At 39.2% G+C, this 18,036-nt stretch overlaps 1 protein-coding gene across 2 annotated transcripts in view; it reads left to right on the top strand.

The window, feature by feature from the left end:
• Positions 1–1,059: 1,059 nt before the first annotated feature.
• The window catches only part of NUP155 (nucleoporin 155), a 31,241-nt gene continuing 14,264 nt past the window's right edge, over positions 1,060–18,036 (top strand). Inside the window, exons 1-19 of one of the 2 annotated variants that reach the window (XM_015615178.2) lie at positions 1,060–1,288; positions 2,285–2,422; positions 2,746–2,842; positions 3,868–3,938; positions 4,784–4,876; positions 6,495–6,661; positions 7,100–7,205; positions 7,768–7,841; positions 8,139–8,230; positions 8,347–8,444; positions 8,527–8,679; positions 8,964–9,064; positions 10,460–10,630; positions 11,648–11,758; positions 12,658–12,752; positions 14,975–15,063; positions 16,638–16,697; positions 17,650–17,709; positions 17,797–17,947. In XM_015615178.2, coding sequence (XP_015470664.1) covers positions 1,153–1,288; positions 2,285–2,422; positions 2,746–2,842; positions 3,868–3,938; positions 4,784–4,876; positions 6,495–6,661; positions 7,100–7,205; positions 7,768–7,841; positions 8,139–8,230; positions 8,347–8,444; positions 8,527–8,679; positions 8,964–9,064; positions 10,460–10,630; positions 11,648–11,758; positions 12,658–12,752; positions 14,975–15,063; positions 16,638–16,697; positions 17,650–17,709; positions 17,797–17,947 — 2,063 coding nt within the window. In that variant the 5' untranslated portion in view covers positions 1,060–1,152. The remainder of the gene's footprint in view (positions 1,289–2,284; positions 2,423–2,745; positions 2,843–3,867; positions 3,939–4,783; positions 4,877–6,494; positions 6,662–7,099; positions 7,206–7,767; positions 7,842–8,138; positions 8,231–8,346; positions 8,445–8,526; positions 8,680–8,963; positions 9,065–10,459; positions 10,631–11,647; positions 11,759–12,657; positions 12,753–14,974; positions 15,064–16,637; positions 16,698–17,649; positions 17,710–17,796; positions 17,948–18,036) is intronic. The other variant, XM_015615179.2, reaches the window with a different exon arrangement.

Here is an 18,036-nt window from a genome sequence, read left to right as displayed (position 1 = left end):
AGTTCTTTACCGGTATGTACAATAAAGCAAGCAAACAACAACAACTCCGGCGTTAGCAGCAAACAGAACAGGACACAGAGCCCGCCGGCTCGGCCGCAGGCGCTCTCCGCTCGGTGCAGTTCCGGGCACGGCCGGCAGGGGCGCTGTGGCGCGGGGAGCGCACGGCAATGGCGGCTCGGCCGGGACGGGAAGGGAGAGAGGCTTCGCTGCACAAACACCCCTGGGGTAGTCAGCAGGATTTCCGGAGGCAGCAAGCTGGGACGGCAGAACGTGCCGGCACGCAGGGGGTGCGGGGCTACAGTGCAGCCAAAGCTCAGAGCAGTACCAAAAAGGCGGTGGCGGCGGGGCGGGGCAGGGAGAGGCGGGACCAGGAGCCCGGGCACCTGAGCAGATGCAGTCACTGGGGCCCAGCCACAGCTATTGTGTTTGCAGAGCAGGCAGGAAGCTGCCCGGGGCCACCCACAGGCCAGGAGCCGCTTCCCACTGCTCTCCTTGGGGCTGCCCTGTGCCTTTGAGGGGTTGCAGAGCAGATCACGCCTGTAGCTCATGTGGCTTTGAGGACGCCTCAATGCGGCACGCAGCCCCAGCCAGCCTGTTCCAGTATATCATAGGATGGGTCAGATTAGAAAGACCACTGTGGGTCAGCTGGTCCAGCCTCCCTGCTTCAGCAGGGCCATCCCAAAGCACATGGCACAGGATTGTGTCCAAACGAATGGGATATCTCCAGAGAGAGAGAGAGAGACCCCACAGCCTCTCTGGACAATCTTCCTGTGCTCAGTCGCTGCCCATTAACGAAGTTCTTCCTCGTGCTCAGGTAGAACTTCCTGTGCATTCGTTCCTGCCCCTTATCTCTTGCTCAACACCACTCAGCAGAGCCTGGTTCATCCTCTTGGCACCCCTTCCGCCGCTTTAGATATTTAAGCACATTGATGAGGCTCCCCTCTTAGTCGGCTCTCCCACTCATCCTCTCCTGACGCTCTGCCCGTCGCTAGTGCCATTCCTTCCCTTCCCCTCCCCCAATTCCCGCCGCCGGAAGCGGCCTGGCGCGCGGGGCCTGCCGGGATTGGGCGGGCGGTGTAGCGGCGCGAGAGCGCGGGCCCGCCATCGCTGTGTCGCCGCTGCCCTCCTGTCGCCGGTGTCGCCTCCGTCGCGATGCCAGCCACCATGAGCCCGGCCGCGCCCGCTGCGCAGGAGGCGCTGGAAATCGCCGGCCGCATCATCGACCGGCAGATCCAGGATGACCGCTGCTACCCGGACCTGTCGGAGCTGCTGGCGGTGCCGGCGCCAGGTGAGCGAGGAGCGCCCGCTCGGGGTCCCTGTGGTCCCGGGCCCCGCCGCGGGACGGCCGAGGCCGGCGCGGCCCGGCTGGACACGCGTGCTGGCTGTGGGCCCTGCTCGGAGACTGGGGCCGGGTGTGAGGAGGCGTCTCCATCGCGGGGTGGGGTGCGGGCCGTGCGCTGTCCGCTTCACTGCGCGGGTGAGAGCTGTGGATGTGAGCACTTCAGGAGGGCTGGGCTTTAGCTGCCTCATGTCCCTCTAAATAGAGACGAAAACGGCCCTAATTTTCTGTTCTTCCTGTTGGGAAGTCCCGTGCAGAATGCTCTTATGGTAGCCATGTGCCCACAACCATGCCTAACTTACAAGTAGCCTTGAAAGCTCTCTTAAGCTTGTTTGACTTTTTTATTGTCTGCAGCTTTGTGTCACACTTTTAAGGTATACTTCCACCAAAAAAAATAAGGAGTTTTGTTCCCCTTAACACATGGAGGCAGCATTTCCTTCTCCATTAGTGCCGACTGACTGGCAAAGTGGGCTCTAAAGAGGCATTCTAGTCGTATATATCCAGAGGTGGCTGGATGCAAACGAAGAGTATCTGCGTTCTCTTGCGCAGTTCTCACTGTGCATGGCCACAGTGTAACTGCTCTGGTAGCTTCGTGAATGCACAGCACATAAAATAGTGCATGTTAGTGTTTTAAGTCTGTACTGGAAATACAGACAGCCTTTCTAGGTGAGGGCGTATGCTTCTGGCTTGTTCATGTGAATGTCTGACCATACTGTGAAAAAAAGCACTGCACAGAAAAAAGGGAGTAAAGGGTAGGCTGAGATCCTGGTGAGTTATTATAAGAGTGTGTTTGCAAATCTGTTTGCTCTTACCTCATTTGAGACTTAGATTTATTGATTGTGGTTTTGCTCCTGCAGGAGAAACCTTTGTCCAATTGCATGTTTAAAGTCTCTGCAGCATCAAGATGTTTGAATTTTTTGTTTGTTTTTTTCTTCGTTCCTGCAGGTAGCCCTACTGTATCTGGTATGTCAGATATGGATTATCCTTTACAAGGACCAGGTTTGCTGTCAATACCCAATCTTCCAGAAATCAGCTCAGTCCGCCGAGTCCCACTTCCACCAGAGCTAGTGGAGCAGTTTGGACGTATCCTTATGTAAACAAATGTCTTAGATTGTGTAAGAGGTAATATTAGAAATGTCTGCCATATTTTTCTTCTCCAAACTTTTTGTCAGACTCCCAGCAAAAAACTTGAATGTTGTTCAGGTTCTCTTAGTAATACTCAAAGTGGTAACGAGGTACATTTGTGTAAAGTTGTTGGTGGAATTGGTTTCTAAATGAAGAATTTTGAAGTATCCAGATTGTGTAGTACTGTATGTTAATGATTTTTTTAAAATTATTTTTTTAAAAAGAGGATTTTGCCATTGCTACCCAAAGTGCATTTAATCCTTACATCAGCAGTGCTTCAGATATGCAGTGCAATTGTATGATGGGAGTGTTTCCAGAGATCAGCAGAGCTTGGCTGACCATTGACAGTGACATCTTTATGTGGAACTATGAAGATGGGTACGTAGAGGATGTTGTTCTATAATAATTTTCTATTGGTATTATACCAGAAATAAGCAATTGCAGTAGTGGAAGGTTGTTTACTGGAAGCATGCTGTTCAGTTTAAGTGATCTTAATTCCATTTAGGTTTTACTAAGCTTTTGAATAGTAGGTATTTAAGGATCCATAAGAGTTAGTAATATTGCTGCCAGGTCATTACGGGTGAGAGAAAGCTAAATGTATTTGCTTTGGGTCAGACATATCTAATATTGTAAAGTTACTGCACTTCTTACAAAGGCTTTGCTTGTGCTGAAAAAGTTGATAAAAATTCCTCTATTGCCTAACTTCTATAAGTAGATTTAGTAAGTACTGAGATGCATTGGGTAATGCAGCACAATGGTAAAGGAATAGGGCATTAGCATTTTGAAGTATTGTAATTGAAGCTCTCCATCCTTGCTTATTTTAAGAAAGTAAGTTGCTTATTAATGAAAAGTTTGTTACATTTTGAAATGGCATTGATAAGTTTATAGTTTGCTTGTTTGCTTCTTTATTTGCTCACAGAGTAAGCATTTGTGTAGTATTGCTTTGTACGTATTGCTGCATTTCCTGAAAAAAACAAAGTTCAGATTAGCTATTATCGATATATTTACATTGTGTCAGAGTGTATGAAATACCTTCCCCAAAGAAGACAGCTCTGCATGGTGTCAGTGATAGATAGTGGGGAAGAAGTTGGGAATTTTTGCATAATTTTCATGGAGGAAAAAAATCCCATGTGATTTTCTTCTCTTGATGTTAATCAATATTGCAGATGCAGCATTATATAATTCAGAGTAGACTGTATGAAAATCCAAAATATAAAATACTGCAGTTGGGTTTCAGGTTTGAAACTCAACTATAGGATCTTCAGCTTAAATGGCCTGCTTTCACTGAAAGCTTCAGAGTGTTGCAAAAGCATTAGTAATTTTAAAATACACATTATTTTATTTACTTTGTTGTTATGTGATTCCATACAACAAATTTCATGCAGTTTTTTATTTATTGACAGAGGAGATCTGGCTTATTTTGATGGCCTGAGTGAAACTATTCTTGCAGTGGGCCTTGTAAAGCCAAAGTCAGGTAAGGAATATTATGACAAAGATTAGAATTGGACAGTACTGAACCTTCTGTGTATTTGTTTTAGACTTTATATATATATCTATATATATTTTTGTGTTTTATACAAATGATACAGTATGAAGTAATATAAAAATCAAATTGCGTTTTGGGGTTTTATATATATGTAGATATTAACATGCATATGAGTTTAATGCATGGATGTGGCACTTGGTGCTACAATTTAGTTGACATGGTGGTATTCAGTCTCATGACTGGATTTAGTGGTCCTGGAGGTTTTCTCTAGACTCAATGATTCTATGATACGTGAAAACCTGTAGTTGTATATGTGTATATTTATACACATAACAGAATGTATGGGTTTGTTTTGCTTCTAGAAACATTATAAAATGAATTATGAGCCAAGAATAATGTGTAGTTTAACAATTATTTACTCTGATAAGCTTGCATTTTTTGCCACATCATGCTTTAACATTTATACTGTTTATAAATTTACATATTCAAGTGATAATTTCCATGAGATTCTGGTTTCTAGCTCTCACAGTTATTTCAGTATCTACTGCTAAGATAAAAGTAAAGTCAAAGTTGAATTGGCAAGTGAGTTGAGTTTAAAAGAAGCATGTTTGTAAGAGAAATGTAATTTTAAAGATGCTGTATTTTATGAAGTGGAAGTCAGCCTGCTGGCTGATACTCCTTACTAATTCAAGAATTCTGCAGATCATTAGGCTTAATGTATGACTGTTCTGCCTAATCAGTTGATGCGGCTTTCCAATGGATTTATTTGCTTACATCATTGTGATCAAAGAAGCAGGCTGCTTCTAAACTAAAATGTTCTTCTTTTTGTTTAGGTATCTTCCAGCCTCATGTGCGACACTTACTTGTCCTTGCTACTCCTGTGGATATTGTGATTTTAGGGCTTCATTGTTCTAATATACAGTCAGGTAATTCTCTCTTCTCCCCTTATTTCCAGTTGTGTATTTACACATGGCAGTTTTATTAGTAGTCATTCAAAAATTTTTGAAAAAACCCATGTGACAAGTGCCTTGCTAGTTTTTAAATCTTCAAATCATGTTACATACAGGGAACATAATTTTTATGGTGTGTCCTAGTTTAGGGCAAATCAGGAAGGAAAACTCCAAATGAGAAATGCCCCTCCCCACTAACTGCTCTGGGAAAGGGAAAAAAAAATAAATAAAAAAATTCCGTGGAGAGAAGTGGAAAAAGCTGTTTATTTAACAGAAATTGAGTAATATTAAATAATAAAACGTCTTGCTGTTCGATGGGATGGCAAATCTAGGAAGAAAAGTCCTTTTCATGTGGTGTAGCTCGGCTCACTCAGGTTCTTATCAGTCCCTCCGGCGCTGGAATGTGCCGAGGCCCAGGCCCTGGTGGGCCACAGGCGTGAGCTCCCGGGGTTAGGCTGGGTGTTCAGTCCAGAGCAGGCTTGCACAGATCCAAGAAAAAGGGAAAAAACAAAGGTCCAAGGAACTCCTCTGCCTCAGCTAGCTAAAACTAACTAAAAGCCAGAGAGAAGCTCTGTCCCGCTGTCTGTCCGTGCTGCAGACACCACAGTCCAGAGCCGGGATGTGGGGGAGTGATGTTTTCCTTAACACACTGTGCGCTTCTTCTTCCCCCTCTCTTGCTCTCAAAGCCAGTCTTAAAGGTGCAGAACTTAATATATAACATAAACCAGACGATTGGGGATACCAGTATCATAAAGTCACCCCAGGACAGGTGGGTGCACTTGCTAGATCATGGACTCCATGAGAAGCATAGAGTTTTATTACTCGCCTGTTTAATGTAAAAAGAGCTTTTGGAACAGGTGCTCTTATTAATTGAACGGCATGTTGAAGAGGGAGAGAAGACAGGAACATGAGTCTTGAAACTGGTGAATAGAATTCATTAACTTCGTTGGCATTGGTATGCCAGCCATAAAAACTGAGAACCTGGTAACATGTTTTTATGCCATGTATACTAAGAGGAAAATCTGTTTGGTGAAAGTAAGAGAACATACATCTTGCTTTTTTTTTTTTTTTTTTTTTTTTTTGCAAGCCTTCGTTGGCATTGGTATGCCAGCCATAAAAACTGAGAACCTGGTAACATGTTTTTATGCCATGTATACTAAGAGGAAAATCTGTTTGGTGAAAGNACATGTTTTTATGCCATGTATACTAAGAGGAAAATCTGTTTGGTGAAAGTAAGAGAACATACATCTTGCTTTTTTTTTTTTTTTTTTTTTTTTTTTTTTTTTTTTTTTTTTTTTTTTTTTTTTTTTTTAATAATATGTTGATGTAAAGGAGAAAACAAGTTGAAATGTGATTTAGAAGAGAGAACAGTCTATAGAAATGAAAAACATAACATTTCCTTCCTTGGAAACCTACATGGAATGGATTTGTTACTCTTTGGTTCACACTGGACAAAAGCTGTTCGTGAATATATTCAGTAACTATGAAACTTACTGTAATTTTTTTCTGGTGTCTGAAATGTTTCACAGACATGTAGTATTTATTAAAACAGCTTAAAAATGAAAAAGGATGTTTGTTTGTTTGTTTACTGAAGGTACTGGATCGCTCAATGACAGCATATCTGGAGGAATGCAGCTGCTACCAGATCCCCTGTATTCTCTCCCTACTGACAACACCTACATCCTGGCAGTAACATCCACTGATAATGGGAGGATCTTTCTGGCAGGAAAAGATGGCTGCTTATATGAAGTAGCATACCAGGTGACTATGGGTTTTACACACAGGCTTTTTTCATTGTTTCATTGTTGTGGGATCACAGCAGTAATAGTTCTAAAACTTGTCAAGTTTGCAGTCTCTTTCCTTCTATAATTGTGTTGCATGTCTTGGTTGCACAACTTGGAGTAGATGCATTTTTTGAAGAGGAAGTATTTATGTGGGATATAGCAGTGTGCAGTCAGTTTTGATCAAATTTAAAAATTCAAATTGCAACATCTGTGCGCAGTTTTTTATGCAAAATTTTCCTTTTAATGATGTTTTCTTTCAATTGAATAATACATTTGTGTTCAATTAAATCTATAGTTTGCTGTTAGATCTTTACTTGTTTTCATACTCGTCCTTTGAATGACTTTTTTAATATTGCTCCTAGTTCAATTTTTGTTTTGCTTTTTCTTTCAATGCTGTATTTGTTTTAAATTGTAGGCTGAAGCAGGTTGGTTTAGCCAGCGCTGTAGAAAAATTAATCATTCAAAGAGTGCACTGTCTTTTCTTATTCCTTCGTTGCTACAGTTCACATTCTCAGAGGATGGTAAGTACTGCTGTTAATGTTCTTATTAGCCAATAATTTAATGTAACCTTTTAAAATAATATTACCAAGAAGTCAGTCTGAATATATTGCTTACTCAGAGCATTTAGTTACTGTCAATGACGCTTGCAGTGGTTTATCATTATAAAAGAACTGCACAAATCAAGACAGATTGCATGTTTAGTTCAGGATATAGATAGCAAAGGCTGAAAAAGTGACATTTCTGACTAAAGTTAGTGATCCGTACCACAAAATTAATACGCACTTAGTGGTATCACCATAAATGTGAAAAATGTATAAGTGAATAATTTTGCCCTCTTTCATTGCTTAGTGAAAAGTTATTTTGAAATTACAGTTTTTTGCTCTGGGATTTTTTTGTTGTTGTTTGTTTACTAGCAGTTATATTAGTTGATTGCTGTTTTAAATCACTTAGAGCAGCAGTCCTATATGAAAGTGCAGTTTTTGTGAACTTGCAATTCATTATTTTGTAGAGATTCTGTCTTAAACTTGCTTTCCAAAGTCCAGTGTTGATCTGCTGGTTCTCCATTTTTTCCTCCCTCTCCAGATCCTGTAGTGCAAATTGCCATTGACAACTCTCGAAATATCTTGTACACCCGCTCAGAAAAAGGAGTCCTGCAAGTATGTGACTTCTTATGACTCTTTGATCTGTTACTATTGTGTGCAATAATGTACAGGTACCTTTGTAAGTTTACCTCAATACCTGAGAATCCTCTGTAGCTGTGTCAGGCCCTTCTGTTTATCTTTCTGTAGCAATGTGTGTGCTGAAGACTTCAGTTACTTCTTTTCTGAGGAAAGAGTAGCCTCAATTCTGTGGAAGCATGAGTACAAAATAAAAGTAGAGCTTGAGTTACTTCTTGATACGTGAGGCTGAATTTATTAATTTATAAATCACTAAGCTGTGTTGTTGAATTGCAGGTTTATGATTTGGGACAAGATGGTCAAGGAATGACCAGGGTTACTTCTCTTTCACAAAATGCTATAGTTTCTGCTGCAGGGAGCATTGCTAGGTATGTTGGTGACATTTACAATGCAAGAGTCTTCCTTTAAGACCCACAGTTTCACAGTACAATTTTGAAGCATTTAGATCAAAAGTGTATTGGGTTTTTTTTGTTTTATTTTTCAGAACAATTGATCGTTCTGTATTTAAGCCTATTATTCAGATAGCAGTGATTGAAAATTCTGAATCCATAGACTGTCAGCTACTAGCAATCACACATGCAGGTAAAAAAGTAGGCTAATTCCACTCTACTCTAACTGATAAATGGTATCTGCAAAGTTTTGACCCTTTTTATCTTTTGTTCAGGTGTCCGACTATATTTTAGTACGTCACAATTTAAACATCCAACAGCTCGTCCTTCCATGTTAACTTTGGTCCATGTCCGATTGCCACCTGGGTTTTCAGCTTCTTCAAATGTAGAGAAGCCTGCAAAGGTTCACAGAGCTCTTTATAGCAAAGGTGAGCAGTGCAACATGGCTCAGATGAGATTGTTTTGTGTGTTACAGTCACCATTACTTTTATCCCTACAAACATCTGTTCTACGTTTTAGGTGGCAAATGGTGTTAAAAGTGACTTTTTGGAGTACCATATGACATACAAATCCAGGAGATACTGTTTCCTGTTCAGATTGTATGATAATAACTTAAAGATTGAGTTTTATAATTTAGGAATGAATTAATGAGTTTGCATTTAACGCACGATGATTGCTTCTAATATGGACTTACTATTGCTATTCTTGCTAGGGGTCCTGCTGATGGCAGCTTCAGAAAATGAAGATAATGACATCCTGTGGTGTGTCAATCATGATTCTTTCCCTTTTCAAAAGCCAATGATGGAAACACAGGTATAAAGCAAACTTCTGTATGATTTGATGATATCTAGATACTACATTTTCTTTCCTAATAACAGATGCCTGAATGTTACTGTCTGCAAGAAATAAATAGGTCACAGAAAATTTCATGAGGAGTTTGGTTACTTTCACAAAGCTGAATGAGTCTGTCTTAGAATGGATCCTTAGTTCAAACATAGATTTCTAGGCTGATGCAAGCTATATGTCAAAAGCAATTGCCTTGACTTCTACTTAATATATTTGAGAATTCTGTTGTCTGTAGCAATGCTGCATATTGTGCACAAGCACAGAAAAACATGGCCCTCAGTCCCTAATAGCGAGGATCAGTAGAAAATTTGATAAAGGTTGCAGATAAGTGTAGATGATAGAAACTTTGGGATTCCTTATTTAAACTTACATACCATATCTTCATTCAAATCTGCACGTAATGTATTCATTATTTCATGTGTTGGGGTGCGGTTTCTGACTATCATTTTTCTGATTGTTATGTAATTGGGTTTGTAAGAAAAGTTTGGAGGGGGCTAATTGCCTTATATGTCAGTTCACGGAAAACATATTTAATCTCTGAAAGACATTTCAAGTCTTCAGTGTTAGAGGTGTGACATGTCAAAAACAGCGTTACTGAAGAAATAGCAGAGTTGGGAGTGAATGGAAGGAATATGTACCTTTAAAAACTTCATAGTCAAGTTTTGATTAATCTGCTGTTTTAATTAATAGCTTGCAAAGGAACTTTATAGTTGTTTCAGATCCCTTTCCTGCAAAAACTTAGAGATAAATATCCCAAGAGCAAACTTTTTCCCAAGGCATCAGACAGCAACAGGGAGCTAAGTTTCCCAAACAAAACTGCAGCCTATTCTTGAGCAGCATTTCTTCCTGGTTAGCATACACAGTCTTATGGAATGTCTTCACTAATGTCATCTCTTCTTGAGTTGTATTTGAAGTACTGTTGCCAGCTGAAAAAGTCTCGTAAACCTTTGTAATTCAGTTGAAGCTTTTTTTTATTTATTTTTTTAAGAAATCTTTTAAAGTCATGATGCTTATGGTGCTTAGTTCTGATGTGGTTAGTAGATGGTTGCTGTTTATATTGTAGCAGCTTTACTTTGCAAATTGTTTTACATTTAAATGTAAAACACTATCCCTGTCTCTCAAGCAATATATTATTCCCTTACTATCATTATTACCTCCTAAAAGCAGCAGTGTATATATAACAGTAAATTTGATGGTAATTTTCTGTTAGACAGTACAAAAGCTTATTTTCTTTGGGTATTCTTGTGTGAGGAGCAGATTCTATTCTGTGTAATTTTAAATGGTAAATAGTAAAATATTACTATGGATGTACAAAACCCATGTCTCCTACCAAACTTTGGATAATACCTGTCTGTTGTTCAGATGACAACCCGTGTTGATGGACATTCCTGGGCTCTTTCTGCTATTGATGAATTTAAAGTTCAGAAGATCGTGACACCACTAAATAAAGATATTATTCCCATAACTGATTCACCTGTGGTTGTGCAGCAACACATGCTGCCACCGAAGAGGTTTGTCCTGCTTTCAGCCCAAGTGAGTATTACTTTTCTTGATATAGGTTACCAGAACAATTAAGTATGAAATTAGACTTCTCATCTAAACCTGTACATAATTAATTTTAGATATGTTTTAAGGATTATATTATGAACAGGAAAAGCAATCAGGAAGAAGATTACTGGAACTATCTGTACCTATTTTAAATTTACTCACATGTTTTAGATCAACTTCTTTTATATAGTGTAATGATAGCTTTTGTTGCTCTCCAGAAACTCTTGCAGATAGAAATTTGGGAAGTTATTTTAGCCTTGATTATGTGAAATTAAAACAAGTCACTGTCTGCCCAGAAGATATAGTTCAAGTAAATATTGTTGGTAATTGAAATTTGAGTTAATAATTTCTTATTTGTCATAGAAAAAGTCCCAAAAAGTTTTTTTCTGAGAGGGTTTTAGAAAACAAACCCACAAAAATAAGTGAAATTTCCTACTTTTCTGATTACATTTAGCAATATTTTTGCAGCTCAATATCATAACCAATATCTTTGACTATTTATAATAATGTTTAAATATTAATGTCTTGCAAACTCTAGACCTGCAAGCAGGTCTAATAGCAGCTGTTTTGTTAAGGGCATTAATTGGGCCCTTTCCAGTATTTAGTTGGAAATGCAGGGAAGGTGATTAATGTGAAGTCTTACCAGGCCTTGAATTCTTCAAGTATTTTTCTTCCAGGCAGTTTTCAGGATTTGCAAGATGAATGAAGCCTTTATTATCTGTATATACTTGCATATACTTATATTCTATGCTTTGTGTTAGGCTAAGAATAGCAATATTAACTCAGTTTATGGAGAGTTTATAGCCACTGCAATACTACCCTGCCTTTCTTTGATTCACTAGTGATATTAAGAATTGGGCTTTGGGCACCAGGTACGTTTTGATCCAGTGGTGCAGTGGAGGAAAACTCAGAATGCCAAATATTAACATCATGGAATTGGGTGTGTTATGATGAAACAGAGTAAAGACAACTTTAGTCTCACTTGCTTTACCTTACTTTTAGGGAAGCTTTATGTTTCATAAACTCAGACCTGTTGATCAGCTGCGGCATCTTCTTGTGAGCAATACAGGTGGAGATGGAGAAGAGATTGAGAGATTTTTCAAGTTGCATCAGGTAAGAGCTTTTGATATGTTATGAAAAATAGAAAACTTGTCATCCTTTTGTTGTTGCTGCAACCTTCTGGTCAATGTTCCATTTACCAGTTAAAGTAGCTGGTAAATTTTTCTTTTTTTTTTGTCTACATGAAACTATATTGTATAGAGAAATAATTTCTCATTTTATGAGAAATCTAAAATAAAATGTGTAATTCACTTTCTCTGAAATTCCTGTCTTGCATGCAGAAGTGTAGTGCTCTTCTTGGTTTAGAATGAAGTTCATCTGAGAGCAGGAGAGGAAAAGTTTCTAAAAAAGTTGAATTCCTATGAAAAAACATCCAAAGGGATTTTTATATTTTGAAGGCCAGTAGAAATGTGTTGGTCTGGGTATTCTTTTTTTTTAGCAGCTTAAGGTAAACAAGAAACAATCAGAAGTTAGGTTATTGTGGATTACAATTTTAACATGACTGGTGTTGTGTAGTATCTGTAGTGAGTGTTTATTGTAATCTGTTCTCTTGTCCTTGGAGGGGACATGACTGGTATTGTAACAGCTTATTAGAATATGCAAACACTGATTTTTACCAGTATTTTTTCTTCAAACACTATTGTAATTTATGTTTTTGTGTTTGTAGAAATTGCATAAGTCTTAGCCATACTTAAATGCTAGGCATAGAGATTGTTCCCTACCAGTAGTATTACTGAGTTTGCAAAAAATTTATAGCAAAAACTTATCTGATACAGTGGAATAACTTGCTAGGATACACTTCTTGTTTATAATTAGGAAGAGCTTATTTCCCTGGCTTCTAAATGAAATTATGCAGAAAGTATTTGCTGTTTTAGTTATCAAGGAATATAGCTTCTATACATTTCTTATCAACTTAATGTAAGACACCACGCTAACATTGTAATATGCTCTAGGAGGATCAGGCCTGTGCCACTTGCCTTATTTTGGCCTGCTCTAGTGCTGCACATGATAGAGAAGTATCTGCCTGGGCTACTCGAGCATTCTTCAGGTAAGTTTTAATTCTGTCTGTCATTCTGAATATTATACTCAGGATCATTATGGTCACTAAACACTTGTACAGGCTTTTTAACCTGCTGCCAGTTCAGGTCCTGGTGACTTTTGGTTATTGGTGTTGATGTTTTTGGTGGTAGTGGTGGTGGTTTTGGTTGGTTGCTTCAGCTATGATTGTTGTTGTTTAGTTCAGTTTGTTTTTTGCAGTACAATTTGAGTGATGAAGTATAAACTTCCACTCTTGAGGATTAAAGTCTAACCCAGAAAACAAATTTGAGCAGCCCCTCCCCCAGCTGGTTATGTTTATTTAACAGAAATTGAATAATACTAAGCAATAAAACTTTTCGCTGTTTGATGAGATGGCAAATCCAGAAAAAGTCCTTTTCATGTGGTGTAACTCAGCTTGCTCAGGTTCTTATCAGTCCCTCTGGCGTTGGAAAGTGCTGAAGCCCAGGCCCCAGTGGGCCACAGGCATGAGCTCCCAGGGTTTGGTTGGGTTTCTAGTCCAGAGTAGGTTTGAACAGATCCAATAAAAAGAAAAAAACAGTTCATGGAACTTCTCTGCCTCAGCTAGCTAAAAACTAACCAAAAGCAAAGGAGAGCTCTGTCCCACTGTCTGTCTGTGGTGCAGACAGCACAGTCCAGGAGCAGGGGGCAGTGAGTGCTCTTTCTGAACACAAACCGCACTTCTTTCCCCCTTTTGCTCTCAGAGCCTGTCTTAAAGGTGCAGAACTTAATGTGCAACATAAACAAGGCGATTTGGGATACAAACATCATAAAAATCACCCCAGGACACCCATATATCGCTGCATATCCTTGGTATGGTGGAAATATGTATATTTTCATTAGCTGCCTTAAAGAAGTTGGTGTATACATAAAGTCACAAAATTGTTTGGGTTGGAAGGGACCTTAAAGATCATCTAGTGTCAACCCTTCTGCCTTGGGCAGGAATACTACCCACTTGATAATGTTGCTTAAGGCCCCATCTGTCCTGGCTTTCAATACTTTAATAAATCGAATATTCTCACTGTCTTTAGCCGACCTCTTCCAGTGCGTCACCTACCTCACAGTAAAGAATTTTTTCCTAATACCTAGCCTAAATCTCTTTGATCTTTTAGTTTAAAATCATTCTCTGTCCTGTCGATATCTGCTCTTGTAAAAAGTTGTTCTCCCTTGATTTTTATAAGACACCCTTTAAGTCCTGGAAGGTGCTATAAAGTCTCCCCAGAGTCTTCTCATCTCCCAGCTGAACAACCCCAGCTCTCACTCTGTCTTGACAGCAAAGCTGCTCCAGCACCCTGATTTTCTTCATGGCTTCATGTGGACCTGCTCCAGTGGGTCCAAAGTCTTTCTTCAAGTGAGGACCCCAGAGCTGGATGCAGTGGGGGTGTGTATTGAGGCATCACAAAGATGGGGTGGAAGGGGAGAATCACCTGACCCTCCTCTGTTGATGCAGCTTAGAATAGTGTTGACTTTTAGGGCACTGTTGGTTTATTTACAGCTCTTCATCCATGAGAGCTCCTAAGTGTTTCTCCATGGAACTGCTCTCAATGAGTTTTGTTCCCAGTCTATGCTCTGTCTGGGATTGCTCTGACCCAAGTGCAGCACCTCACACTTGGCATTGTTGCACCTCATGAGGTTCTTGTGACCCTATATTGTGAGTCTCTTGGCTGTCCTCAAAGGGAGAAAAAACAGTTTTTTTGTAAGATACGGCTGTTGAGAGTGATGATAAAATATGCAGCTTGGAGTGTTGTGTTCCCAAAAACTTACTAGTTCCTTGCTAAAACTTGTGCAGGTGTTGAAGCCAGTCAGCTGTTCTCAGTAGGTTGTGAATAGTTGCTCTTTATTAAATTCAATTTCGTCACAAAATTTGAGACAAAATGTGGATGATAACTCTGGAGTTAGCAAGGGAAGGCTTAGCAAAATGCTCATGTAACACCACAGGGTAGAGATGAATAGAAATTACTAGTGGATGATAGAAAGACAGCCATGGGTCATCTCAGCTATTCCCTTCTTTCCACTTCACTATAGAAGCAAACCTTGAAAAGATGCTAAAGCATTAGCCTGACTTTGGAATTGGTAAATTTGCCTTAAAAACTATACTGGGATTTTTATTCCCCATTTTAAAAGAACCCCAGAATTGCTGTTAATTTTTAAAGGCAAAAAAATTGAATGGGCTGTGTATGACATGTTGAGAATTTTTGGTTTTGCAAACTTTAGGTATGGTGGAGAAGCACAAATGAGATTTCCATCAGCTCTGCCTCCTCCCAGCAACGTTGGACCTATTTTGGGTTCTCCTGTTTCTGCAGGTGTGTAGCAAGCATTTCATGGTTTTGGACAGCTTTTTTTTTCCTTGAGTACGTTGTGTTTTGTCTTCTCACAAGTAGTTGTGTTCTTTTTGTCTGAAATAGACTGTGTTTTTCACTTAGTAGCTAGTTAATGACAAGAGCTTTTTCCATTTCTCTTTAGTGATTGTTGGATTTAGTGGGGGGGTTGCTATCTCAGATTGTGTCCATATTGCATGTACCCTGTTAAGACACTGTGAAGAGGGTATACATTGGTGACTTCCAGAGTCATTTCAGCAGCTGGAGAACAACTTATCAATAATAAAGTTCAGACTTCATGAGGCTTAGTTGGTTGCTGCGTAGTTATAACAGTATCTTCCTACATAGTCATTGTCGTGCCTCTATAGATACTGCTTATGAGAAGGAAGAAGAAATTTGATCAAGAAATGAACTAGTCATTTGGAGTGATTTCTCCCTTTGAAACCTTTGTCTTCAGCATTTGGTTTCTGCTTCAGTCTTCAGTGCCACTTACAAAGGAGAAAAGTGCTTATTTTTTCTCCTCAGAACTTGATGCTTCCTGGAATCAAGGCCTTTTTGTACTCTGGGATTCACTTATATTTCTATAGTTGCTGTCCCTTAGTATGCATTACTCAATTCCAGATTGGAAGTGTTTTTAAAAAAAGAAATTCATTATGAAGAGTTTGAAATTCTGACTGAAATACTGAATTAAATTAATTAGTGGTTTTTATCAAGAACTCATTAACGTTCATCTTACATGTGGCATTCAGTTTCACACAACAGACTTGGGTAACAGACTTGTTTGCCTGGAATTCCAAGAAATTCCATTTCATTGGCATATTTTGACATCTTCCCAAAAGTTGCTAAAGGACATCAAATGATTCATATGAACATGTCTCAGTGGTATGACAGGAAAAGAAGTAACTTCATTTTTTGACTCCAGTATTTATAGATTCTTGACAATGACCAGGGGTTGGATAATTAAGTTACCACCTTCGCAATTACACTGGTCATGTGAAACATCCATCAAAGATGTTTCTTAGAAGGAATGTGTAAATATTTATGTTTACAGTTACTTTCCTGTGAAAGTAACTAACACTATGAAAACAAGATTAGAAAGCTTAGTTTTCAGGGTGACACCCAAATACCTAAATATTGGAGAAAAATATGGTGAACTAAGATGAAATTTAGGAAAAACAGTTGACCCTCTTTTTCAGAATTCTTAACTACCATTAAAACTCTTAAGAAGAGTGGCTACTTTAATGAATCAGTGGCATCACTTTCCAACCCTTTTGGTGTGGAACAGTAACAGTGTGGGCACGAGCTAAGGCAAGGCATAAGAATATAATATTAAATCTGAATTAGAGATTGAGCTATGGGAAGAACAGATGCTAGGAGCAGACTAAGAATGAAATTAGGCTGTGGGGGTATTGGCAAGGAAGCTCTATAGTCGACAAGGAGACTCATTTTAGGAGTAAGTGTATTTTTCCCAAGTCTAAATGTTTGCATATATTTGTAGTTCTGTCATAAATGGCTCTTTGAAACCTAGTATCAAATTAGATCTTTCCATTTTGCTTCAGTAACAGGTCCAGGTGGAAGATGGCACCATTCTTCTGCTACTTTCTCAGTTTGCTCAAAGGGTAGAAAACTGTCATGTGAAATTAAGGTTCTGATATTGTGGATGTCCCATGTGGTGGGTCAGACACTGCTGACAGAAATTCATTCAACCACCTCATAATTTTGCATGTGAAACTACATAACAGTAATGTTAGCAATGAAAGGCCAGACACTTTTAACTTCGTTCCATCTTTTTCCCACTGTTCAAAGTCTAGTCATGCATTTGCATGCTGCTGTTCTCTGAGTTTGTGCTTTGCTTTAGCACACATGACAATGTGTCCTCTGAGAATGCATTGGTACTGTGTTAACCTCTGTGCTGTTGTGTGCTGTCAGGTTGAGAGAACTGAAACAAATTAGGCAAAAACTGTATCCTTTGATAAAAGTCAAATTTTCAGTGCCAGTTTTTCTTACCTTTTCTGGATACATCACCTTGCTTGCTAAGGGTATGTGGACTTTTTTGTTGATGACCACACATGTTTGTGGTATTTTGAGGTCTTAAGTTAGTGATTTAGATTTAACTTGCAGGAGGACATGGAATATTCATGCTGAACTTGAGGCTGTAGACAGTCTCAATGTTCCGAGTTAGCAGTATTGCTGTAGAGTTTGTACATCTGCCCCATGTAAAAATGCATTATTACCGGTGTTCAGTATCCAGGAGGAACAGCAAAAAGTGTGTGAGCAATATAATATCCAATGCAGACAACAGATGGTGTGCAATACATTAATACATGAATGCTGGGGAAAAAATGCTGCTTCAACTGCTTTTGAAGGAAGTGTGTCCGTTTGTTTGACTTGTGGAGTGTTGGTGGATAAGAAAGCAATTTGATACTTAACTATAAATAAACTACAAATAAAACATTTAAAGTATTTAACAATTTTGTTGTTTTTGTACGGATACTTTATGGCTTAGATTTGGGAGGGGGTCGTTTTGGATTGTATTCAACAACTTTACCTTTATTTCTTTTCCCTTCTTAGGTTCCCCTTTGACTGTTGATAGTCCATATTCTAATCCTAGCATTTTGACATCTATGCAAGGTAACACCTTTTTTTCTCTTTTATTTTTTTTAAATAGGCTTTTTCATTGGCATTTAGATGGGTAATATTTACCTATTTTTACCCTAGGTTTACACCCTCCTGCTATGTCAACTCCCCTCTTTCCTTCTGGAAATTCCATGTCTCACCCTGGCACATCCATTAGCGGAATGATGGGTCCTGAGATAGTATTTTCTGGAAGACACAATGGCATCTGCATATACTTTGCTCGGATTATAGGGTGAGGTCTTTGTCAAAAGAGATTTTGTCACTCAATTTGTTTCACAGTTTTTCTTTGCACTAATGCTTACAGGTGGTGCATTCTATATT

The sequence above is a fragment of the Parus major genome, chromosome Z (genome assembly GCF_001522545.3).
Source record: "Parus major isolate Abel chromosome Z, Parus_major1.1, whole genome shotgun sequence".
In the NCBI taxonomy this organism is placed as follows: Eukaryota; Metazoa; Chordata; class Aves; order Passeriformes; family Paridae; genus Parus; species Parus major.
Note: the sequence above shows the minus strand (reverse complement) of the source record. Positions and strands in the feature narration are given on the sequence as shown.